Source organism: Gymnodraco acuticeps, unplaced genomic scaffold (assembly GCF_902827175.1).
Source record: "Gymnodraco acuticeps unplaced genomic scaffold, fGymAcu1.1, whole genome shotgun sequence".
NCBI lineage: Eukaryota > Metazoa > Chordata > Actinopteri > Perciformes > Bathydraconidae > Gymnodraco > Gymnodraco acuticeps.
In genome coordinates this window covers 1-11,550 of record NW_022992249.1, presented here as the reverse complement: position 1 = coordinate 11,550, position 11,550 = coordinate 1, and the positions used below count along the sequence as shown (strand labels likewise).

At 41.9% G+C, this 11,550-nt stretch overlaps 1 protein-coding gene across 1 annotated transcript; it reads right to left on the bottom strand.

Moving 5' to 3' along the window:
• Nucleotides 1-1,956: 1,956 nt before the first annotated feature.
• sgpp2 (sphingosine-1-phosphate phosphatase 2) lies at nucleotides 1,957-9,005 on the bottom strand (the record flags this gene model as incomplete). Its single annotated transcript, XM_034206414.1, is given in 2 exon segments — nucleotides 1,957-3,135; nucleotides 8,916-9,005. Coding segments are annotated over 2 exon segments (639 nt in total), but the record flags the coding sequence as incomplete, so codon positions are not given.
• Nucleotides 9,006-11,550: the final 2,545 nt, after the last annotated feature.

Below are 11,550 nucleotides of genomic sequence, written 5' to 3'. Positions count from 1 at the left end.
CAGCTTTGATCCTTTTCTTTATTATCAGAGCATACATTCCCATGGTAGGACATTTTAAACAATTAAGGGAAACTTTCTTAACATCTTGGGAATTCCATTCTGAGATTTCTTGGTGCTTTTTTTTGCCCTTTGCCCCCCTTAGTGTCTGACATTACTGTGCAGGCAACATTCGATTGAATTTATTGACTCTTTCATTCAAGGCAAGTTACAATACGTGGAATCAACCTTAAAGTTCCCATGTCATGCTTTTCTGGTTATTACCCGTCCCCTTGTGTGTTATGAAGGTTTTTATGCATGTACACGGTCTGCAAAGTCACAAACCCTCAAAGTAGCGAGTAAAACTCTAACACAGAGAAGACCTGCCTATGATGCCCCAGAACGCCTCGTTGGAGATTTCTCTTTTTCCATTGTTTACTTCTTGGGTATAGCGACGTAACGGCTTCCCAGATTGGTCCAAATTGACCAATCCACGGAGCCGTTACGTTTAGACCAATCCGCAGAATTCCCAATCCGCAGAATTCCCAATCCGCAGAATTCCCAATCCTCACACACACTCGGCAGGACGTTGCGAGGCTCGCTGCTGCGAGGAGCGGACAGTGTGAGCTGGCTCTCTGGTGTGGGGTCGGCGAGACAGCGCGGAACTCAGCCTGGGCACAAACTCCCAGCCAGGCTGCGGGTGTGTGTGTTTCAGGCTGGGTTTCGCAGTGTCTCGCTGTCTCGCAGACGGCCACTGGGCTCACAGGGGGGGGGGGGGGGGAGGGCAGGAGCTCCAACAAGCCGTTTAGGACAGAGAGTGAATACACATACTATACAGAGATGCTGTATGAGAAACCAATGTGAGTTTGGCAAATTGCACAATATACATTTATTTGAGTAGACCTCAACAATGGAATTATGATCAGTAGAAATGGCCATGAGATGGGACCTTTAAGGAAACAAACTTAAAAAGCAAGAATCCTACACATCAAGCTCTCTATATAGGCTACTAGTGTAAAAGCTTTTGCATCGGCTTCAATTCAAAGCAAACATTTCTTAACGCTGCGTACATTCACTTTTATTCCATAGAGAGTCTGGAGTATAGCCCATTTGAAGAGGAGCAGGATAACGAGCCGTCTGCAGATTCAGTCTGACAGGAGCTCCTTCCTGCAAACTGTAGAGTCAGGTTAACTCTTTAATCCCCGCTCTGCTCCTCAATATCCGCTCTTCTAACCCGCAGAGTGACTTGACTTCAGGGGCAGAGACGGAGACGCTGAAATAAAGTTTTCCTAGTTTCAGCTAAACTGGTTTTGACAGGATTTCCCCGACTGGTGAGAGCACGTCTGACTCAAGGCGGGGTTCTCCCAGGAGAAGAAACACCAGGAACCTGCATCAGATTTTAGAATAAAAATAAAATACGAATGTTATATAGGCCTATAGACATTGAGAAGTTAAAGTTGTGTAAGTGTAGTAAATGTTTTACTTCATTTGAACATGTTTGCTTCAGTAAATGTAACATGGCTCTGGTTGAATGGACGAGACTTCATCAAAGCCACACCCTTTAAACATTCAGCATTATATCTTATTCAAACTAATACATAACTTTAAATGCATACTTTTTAACATTTGGTTTTATATAGCTTTATTCTATATTTGTTGTAATCTTTTGCCATTTTTACTAACTTATGTTTGTAAAGTTAAAAAGTAGGTTTTATCTTCATAAAAATAGCTGTATTTCATTTTTGATTTACACTTTTCCTTTACCTCTTGAGCCTTAAATGTATGATCGCTGTTCACTGCCCTCAGGTATCATATTTAATAATCAATTAATACAAAAATATGTTGATCTTAGTTTTATCTTTAGATATAATTATAATAATGTATAATTAAAAGGCCAGTACCAGAAGACCCGAGGGTCCTAAAGGGGTTGTTAGTACACGTGCATTATAAATGATTTCAAGCTGTGGGATGAATATCGGCTTTTTCTTAATTTTTCAATACATTTATTGGCTTTTCTTTCTTTTTACAAACTCAGTGATGGCACAACAAATACAAGAAAATAAAACATAAGATTTTTAAGACGTGCACAAGAGGTTACAGGAGACCCACTTGAGGAGGTTCCTCTTACAATAACAGCTGATAAATCAGGCCTAAGAAAAGCTCAAGGCACATGTATTTATATAGCAGCACCTTTGAAGTAAGGTTCTCAGGTTTTATAGATATGGTCAGATTTGGCTGTGTTAAATATTCCAAGGAAACAGACTCCCATATATTTTGTGCCGGCCTTTAACGGGCCCTTATCACTGGTCCACTGTAGTAGTCCACATTTGGCTACATTAGCTGAGGTAGTGTTGTTTTGTGGGATCAACATGTGGACGTATCCTTAGGCAAACTATTTAACCCCAAATTGCTCCCGATGGCATGACGTTGTGAGCGTCCCTTGAGCAGGTTGCACCTTGTGTGGAAGCTTCTGCCTCTGTATGAACGGGTGAATTCTGACTTCTAAAATCTCTGGACAAATCGCTATATAAACGCAGTCCATTTATGCAAATCAGACCATTAAGTGCTTTAAAAAGGAAGTCAACTTTTCAGTTTTTTCAGTGTAACACATCACAGTAGCCCCAGTAGAACAAACCCTCTGTTGACTAATATCGAGTTAACGAGCCCCACAGCCATGTACGTGACAAACTTATACGGCACTTCGATCTCTCTCCTCCTCCTCGCATTGGGGTCACTTTTCTCCACGCTGTAGCAGGAGAACAGCGCCTTCAGACTGAGGGTCTTCACCAGCTGGCGAGTTCCCAGTAAAGCTACGATTCCCAGCAGGGAGCGAGCGCCTCCACGAAACACAGAGTTTAACGTCAGAGGGGGGAGACGTGCAGGTATCTTCTCCCCCAGAGGGTGAAGCGGCCCCCCCAGCTGATGGTCCAGCCAGTAGCCCACCCAGCAGCCTCCTGACGCCCCCAGTATGGTGGTGGTGTCCCCCCTGGTGGTGCTGTAGTGGTCCAACTGGGGGTAAGAGTAGCTGAGGAGGAGGGGGAGAAACACGCCCAGCAGGGGGGAGAAGCTGCTGGAGAGCTGGAACCGATCGATGGACTCCCAGTACGGGTAGGTGGAGGACAAGATGAGGGCGGAGATTAAGACGCCACTGAGCACGTCCTGAAAACAGAAGAATAATAACAATTCATTTTGTTTACTTTTCATGGAACTTAAAGACACTTTAAGGGGTGTCCAAACATTTTGAATCGGCCCTCAGCTAAGTCAAACAAGTATAATGAAATATGGCCCACGCGTGAAACTTGCGCTTGTCTTATATTGTACTTCTCAAAATATATTACACAATATTCAAATAGACAAATTTCAATTAATTAAATTAAAGTTCAAAACATGTTCTAACAAATCTAAATGATGAGAAAAAGCCCAATAACAAATTCACATAAGCTTGAAATATACGCTTCATATTTCTCCTTATTATAATCAATTTGAGGCTTCTGTTTTAGGAATGAGCTGCTAACAAAATAAATGAAACCCCTTTTGAAAGTTGGGATATAGGCTGTTTTTTTTCTTAAAGCATATTCAAGTATCAAGTGTAATTTACCTACATTTGATTGATTTTGCTAACTTATAACTTCACTTATGAGGCAATAAACCTCCAGTGAGCGGCACAGCCCTTTGTATGTTTTTCAGTATGTGGCCCTCGGAGAAAAAAGTGTGGACACCCCTGCCTTACATTATTTGGTTTCTTTACGGCCGGTCCACACAGCGGCGTGCGTTGAAGCTTGCGTGTCTGAAACTCGACCAACAACCAATCACATGAATCTCCCGCCCCTGACACACAAGCAGCGGTTTGATTGGCTAGAGCTTGTACTGGCATATGATTCGATTGGCTGACGCTTCTGCCGAGGCTTCAAAAGTTGAACATTGCTCAACTTTTGCAGCGAGCCACGCCAGCAAAGCTCCGCGTCGCTTCCCGCAATGCAGTTCGGCGAAAAGTGACGTCACCCCATTCAAAGTGAATGGTGAAGCTTTCAACGCACGCCGCTGTGTGGACGGGCACTTCTGGTTGATTTCACTTTTTTTTAAAGTTGCCTTAGATGCAAGCGTCAGCTAAATTCAATGTAATGTTGCATGCACAGCAGTGTCAGAAACTAAGGGGGGCAAAACAGCACCAAGAAATCTCATAATGGCCTTAAAACTGTAAAACGAGGGGCAAAACATACATACAAATAAATTAAAATGACGCAATGATGGCAACACATATCTATTTTACTGGCAGTTGTGGAGAATCAGAATACCTTTATTCGTGCCACAGAGGGGACATGTACGATTGTTACAGCAACGAGAGCCAAAGGTAAGGCTTTATAACTTAATATATCACTCAAGAAGCAGGCATTAAAAAAAATCTATAAATTACACAATTTACAAGCGATATAGCAGCCAGGTGAAAGAATACAAAGTTGCTAGTATAAATTGCACATAAGTAGTAATGCACGGCAGGAGTGTTATAAGGCGCGTTCACACCGGAGTACTTTTCCCGTTTAGTTCCGTTAGTGCCTGGAATTTTGCGTTCACATCAAAAAGAGAACTTAGTTCAGAGAACTTTCACCCCCGTTTTAGTGCCTGCTAGAGAGGCGGGACTATCCTGCGGAGAAACAAGTACCACTTTCTGATTGGCTGGGCGATTTGCAAACCACACCCCGTAAAACTCTGAAACGTTTTGTGAAGCCGCCATTGTATTTGCTGGCATTAGCATTATTAGCATTAGCATTATTAGCATTAGCCCCGCGCACCAACGGAGAGATACTAATTTATGGCAACACAAAAAAAAACATGGGAGCGGTGGAGATGAGGAGGTGTCGGCGTTCTGGCGATTTACTCGGAAGGCTTCAGTAGAAGCTGCTGGGAGTCCTTCATTTGCGTAATCTTCCCTCATGGAAGTTATTCCGGTGTGAACGCGATCTGTACTTAGTTCCATGGGGGTACTAAGTGCTGGCACTAAGTACGGCAAAGTACTTGGTGTGTCTTTGTTTTTTTAAAGATCAAATGCAAAGCTTCCAAATATGCTACATTTTTATAGAAATGCTGTTTTTAAGACTGCCTGTATTTTTTTTATTTTATTTAAATCGAGATAATACACCCAAAAAAAAGCTTTTTATTGATCCAAAACTCGACCCAAAGCCGTCTGAATTTCTGACATGTAATTCCCAGCAGCCTCCGTGCGCGTGACGTAATAGTGGCCAAATATCCCGACTCGGCAGTCTCGGTCACATGTTTTTCGAAAAGAAAACTGAATTAACATGGGTTATTGTTGAGCTTTTTGTTGTACGACGGTGCGGGATCTGGGAGAGTTTTACATGCATTTCCCAAAGACCAAATCATCCGCAAAAATAGATTTTTTTAGTGAATCGTGTTGGATGGCAACCGACAAAATGGAGCAAGTTGTGTTCTGACCACTTCGCGTGTGATGCATACGACGTTGATCCTGCTATCATGAAGTCTGTTGGTGGAGAAGCATTAATAGCACGTCGGAGGCTGAAACCCGGAGCCGTCCCCTCCATATTTCAGCACAAGAAACCACTGAAAGAACGAAAGAGCCGGGTGATGCAGAAACGCCAAAGAATTGAGGTAAACAACTTTTGATTAGATTTCAAAGCGCACGGAGCACAGCAGATAAGTTAGCCATGGAGTGCCACAGGGCTCAGTGCTCGGACCTATTTTGTTCACATTATATATGCTTCCGTTAGGCAATATTATAAGGAATCATTCTGTAAACTTTCATTGTTATGCGGATGATACTCAACTATATTTATCAATCAAGCCTGATGAAATTAATCATCTAAATAAAATTCAAGACTGCCTTAAGGACTTAAAAACGTGGATGACCTTAAACTTTTTGATGTTAAACACGACCAAAACTGAAGTTATTGTACTTGGCCCGAAGAATCTACGAAACAAATTATCTAAGGATATACTAACTATGGATGGCATTAATTTGGCCTCCAGTGAGACTGTAAGGAATCTTGGTGTTATATTTGATCAGGATTTATCCTTTAACGCCCACATAAAATCAATTTCAAGGACCGCCTACTTCCATCTACGTAACATTGCAAAAATCAGGCATATCTTGCCTCAAAACGATGCAGAGAAACTAGTCCATGCATTTGTTACTTCAAGGCTGGATTATTGTAACTCTTTATTATCAGGGTGTACCAAGAAGTCAGTCAAGTCGCTTCAGCTGATTCAAAATGCTGCGGCTCGTGTACTAACCAGAGTTAGGAAAAGGGACCACATTACTCCTATTCTGGCTGCCTTACACTGGCTCCCTATAGAACACAGGATAGAATTTAAAATTCTTCTTCTCGCCTACAAAGCCCTTAATGGGCAGGCGCCATCTTACCTTAAAGAACTCATTATACCCTACTGTCCTACTAGGGCATTGCGTTCCAAGAATGCAGGGTTGTTGGTTGTTCCTAGAGTCTCTAAAAGTACAATGGGAGCCAGAGCCTTTTCTTATCAAGCTCCACATTTGTGGAATCAGCTTCCAGTTTGTGTTCGGGCGGCAGACACCCTATCCGTTTTTAAGAGTGCGCTTAAGACCTTCCTTTTTGATAAAGCTTATAGTTAGGGCTGATTAGATCCAGCCCCTAGTTTTGCTGATATAGGCTTAGTTTGTCGGGGGGACATCTTACTTCTTCCTTCTCTCTGTCTATACCTGTGTACTCTCATGTTCCGATTAACCCAGCTTCCCCAAATGTCTTTCTTTTTGGTGTCTATATACGCCGGGATCCGGAGTCATGGATGATCCTGCGCTCCTCTGTCCTGGATCGCGAGCCCTGGATCTTGAGTCGTGGCTATGGTCCTGGATCATAGGTCCTGGATGGATATCCTCGTGGATTCATCTTCCTATTATACACACATGCATTTCCAAACATTTGGACTACCTATGTTGCAAATGTATTATCTTTTCAATTTACACACGGCATCTATTGCACGTCTGTCCGTCCTGGGAGAGGGATCCCTCCTCTGTTGCTCTCCCTGAGGTTTCTCCCATTTTTCCCTTTAAACTGTGGGTTTTCTCCGGAAGTTTTTCCTTGTACGATGTGAGGGTCTAAGGACAGAGGGTGTCGTATTGTCATACTGATATTTTGTACAAACTGTAAAGTCCACTGAGACAAATGTAACATTTGTGATATTGGGCTATATAAATAAACATTGATTGATTGATTGATTGATAACGCAGATAACGGAATTGCAGTTTTATTGCTTATAGAGGTGGGCACCGTTAGATTCTGTGTCTTTACGATCATAAACAATGTGTTGGATGTGGAGCTAGGATAAGTAATAAGGGAGCTAGGAGTGATTTCGGTGCAGTAATAGGTTAGCATTTTTCGCTCGGGGCTAATTCAGAGGCTCACTCAGAGCGCCTGGACTTTATTTTTCTAAACCTCTCTAAAAAGGTCAAATTTCACTTGTTTTGCATCAATCTTGATACAGGGTACTTATTATATGTTATAGTTTGGATTCCTAAAGCTTTTAGTCTATAGTCTACTCAGAATCAGACATGATAACGAAACTAAGTTGTACTATCGGCGGAAGCAGCTGTGAGCGATAAGCCAAGGTTTGTTTGTTTGGCCACTGTGACGTCACGCGACGCCATCTTGCGGAGGAGCGGCTGAGAAAATAAATCGTCGGACTTGGTGTTGGGGGTTGAACAAAATAAACATTGCGCATTGCCAGACGCATATTATCTCCAATTTTAATACTGCAATATCTTAGATAGTGTTGTAGCTATATGATTACGATTTTACTGGCAATTATAAAAAAAAACTTTGCATTTGATCTTTAACAACAGCCCTGTTTGTGCACACGGAGACCGACTCTGTCGTCCGGTGATCTAACCGCCTTCTGGAAAAGCTTCACAAGTACGTCGGTACGCAAATGCGCTTTGTGACACAAGTGACGGTACGCATTTCAGATTACGCACATAACCTGCGTACCAGTTATGTGCACCCCTGTACTACAGCAAAAGTTCCATGGGGGTACTAAGTGCTGGGAACTAAGTGCTGGCACTAAGTACGGCAAAGTAGCCTACTTGGTGTGAAAGCGGCTATAGTCTTTGTTTTTTTAAGTGTTGTACTTTTAAAATACTATTTAATTGACAAACGAATTCCATTCAGACACCTTTTACATGGCGCCACATTGTTCGGCATTAAACAGGAAGTGGGTGTTTAGGTTTGCTTCAAAATGCATAAAACTTTATTTGACAACTAACTTTACTAAACGTAATAATCTGTGATAAGGTCTTCATGTTTTAATGAAGCTCACTGTACTATTCTCCGAGCTGTGCAACTAGCTTGACTATTTTGCAGATTTTTGGCCATTTTCAGGCTCTGTTCTTAAAAAAACAACGCCTCATACGGATGAAATCTGATCTCACCTTCCTAAAATCTTGAGGATTTGATAGGAGAGGTTTTTTTAAAAGTGTACATCATCCACTTTTGCCGTGCTCGATAAGAGTGCTTTACTTCATATTTTGATGCTTTGCAACATACCGATAGCATCTCTCCTCTAACGCTCAGAAAGAAAGCATACAGCCATTTTTCCTCATAACCTCAAGCCTTCACTTTCTGTAGATTCAGGAAGAAAATGTTCCACATGAAGCAGAAAGGATGCGATGAGTTCAGCCTGATAAATGTGTTAAAGATTTTAAAAGGGACGGCCTATACTGAATAAAGAGAACGGACAAAAAGGCTTCAGGCAGACACTTTACTGAATTATGAATCCTGCTCTGAATGTTTTATACTGTCTGTGTGTGTGTGTGTGTGTGTGTGTGTGTGTGTGTGTGTGTGTGTGTGTGTGTTGTGTGTGTGTGTGTGTGTGTGTGTGTGTGTGTGTGTGTGTGTGTGTGTGTGTGTGTGTGTGTGTGTGTGATAGCTCACCAGAACTGAGTGCATGCCCGTGTAGAGGCGGCTCAGACACACTAAAGACGACAGCGTCACAGCGATCAAAAGACCCCACTCAAACTGGAACTGGAACACAAAAACACACTTTAATATATTTTTCAGTGATAATATTAGAATCAGTATCAGAATATACATTATTTATCCTGGGGGTGATTGGGTTTCAAGAAAGTTTGAATTAAGTAAAATAAAGATGAAAAAAAACTAACATAAAATGTTAAAATGTAAAGTAAGAATGTTCAATAAAAATATATAGACAATAGAATAAAAAATGTATAAAAACTAGGGCTGTCAGTCGATTAAAATAGTTAATCGCAAATTTTGTATCTGTTCTAAATGTACCTTTTATAGGGATATTTTTTAATACTCTTATCAACATATGAGTGGACAAATATGCTTTATGCAAATGTTTGTTTATTATCATTTGATCAATGACAAATATTCTCATGAATATTAAACATAACAACCTCTGAAAATTACAAATATCCGCCTCAATTCAACCTGGAACCTCTCAATACAATACAAAGTGTGTGTGTGTGTATGTGTGTGTGTGTGTGTGTGTGTGTGATCATTGGAGCTATGTGCAACTCAAGGCATATGCTCGAACGGGAGCTGCCTGGACGCTGCAATCATGTTGCGCACTATCCGTGCTGAGTGTGCTGACTTTTCGTACAATGTCCCACTGTCTGGCTTCCTGCATAAAATCAAGTGCTCGGCGCAGTTGTGGCGAAATGTCGCTCCTCTGTTTTCATTTCCACAGCTCCGTATATCCGTTAGCGCAGCTAGCTAGCACCAGATGCTAACAACAACAATACACGTAAGGTCTCTCTCTCGCTCGCGCCACACATACACACACCCTCCCGGTCCTCCCAACAGCCAGTCGATGCCTGCCGGTGAGCGTGGAAGTGTGGTCTGCCAGGAGCGGGGCTGCCAGCATCAGCTTGTAGATGGTATTTTAAACTCGATGCGCTCTGAAACTACGGGGCGGCCGAGGACAAAAAATACACATGCGTTAAAATAATTAGTGGCGTTAAAGTTATTAACGCGTTAACTTGACAGCCCTAATAAAAACACAAGAGGCTAAAGTAAATATGTTCACATTGTACTTTGATATATATGTAGATGTTAAATGTTATCACTTGATGCGTTTGCACCTGTTGGCCACCATAGGAAGTGCAGATAAGAATAGATAAGTACTTTATTGATCCCATGGCATTGTACAATACAAATTCAAAAGACTAGAAAATATACATGTTGAATTTACAAATGAACAATAACAAAAACTAAATATATATATCAAGACAAATTCAAAGGGTAAAATTAAGAGGCAAACACAATAATAAAATACAAATCTAATAACTTCACATCCAAGGTAGAGAAGATAAATAACAGCATTATAAAAGCACGTTTTTCTAAATCATGCAGTAAGATGTTTTTCCTGTTTTTCTCAAATCATCAATCCTCTTAAAGACAACACCTCCTCTCTCCGCTACGTTCGGCTTATACTAACAATGTGAAGGCATGATTCCTTCCAATATTATCTGCTGTATAACGATCCAACTAGTCCTTTCAAATATACCGACAAAACACAATTATGAAACAGACTAAGGCCCCGTCCACACGGAGACGATTTCAGTTGTATCCGCTAAAGTTCTTTATCGTATAGACGGTTCGCCCGCACGAAGCCGAAACGGAGCCGCGGCTTCGGAGCCCGAAACCGATACACTTTGAAACAGGCTCCCAAAGTGGGTAAGTCTGGAGACAAAACGCTTGCGGCTCCGTGTGTACGCCCTATACGATCATAGCCCCGCCTCTCCCCACCTCTCCTGCTCACCCCCGCGTCATTGCTGATGCCTTTCGCCAACAACAACAACAACAATGGCGGATCACAGGGTTGCGTTCGTGCTCCAGGCGCTACTGACCATGCTACAGATGTTAGTGCAAAATCTACAGCTCCTCTACCACAACCATCAGCAACAAGTGGACATGGAGAAATACATGAACTACATGTTGCTAAATCCACCGCGGAGAATAACCAGAAGGGCAACCATGGCAACCATGGCAACCATGGCAACCATGCTCGGGAGGTCATCTTCGTTGCTTTTGGTGTATTTTGTGGCGGAGGTACAGCGCCACTTACAGGCCCGGCATATGTACTACAGCGTCTCCAGCGGGTCGAGCGGTCTCGTGTGGACGGAAGACTTTTTTAAGATCGACTTCGGTTCAAAATCGGTTTCGTCTCCGTTTCGTCTCCGTTTCGTCTCCGTGTGGATTGGGCCTAACCCTTATTTAATATATCTGAAGCTGTCTCTCCTACTGGACGTGTTTTGGGTCGTTTGCACCTGTCGGCCATCATAGAAAAGTGTAGATAAAGACAAATTCAAATAGCAGAATAAACTCATTAATACAATTTAAATCTAATAACTTCACATAACACACATTGTATTTCCACATGTATATTTTTTACTTTTTTTAATGCTATTTTATTTCTATTTGAGACGTTTACATTTTTGATTGTTAATTTCTAGTCTTTTAATTTCTCTAATGCTGCGCACACAAACATTTCCCAAATTGGGATCAATAGATAGAGAGAGAGTGAGAGAGTGAGAGAGAG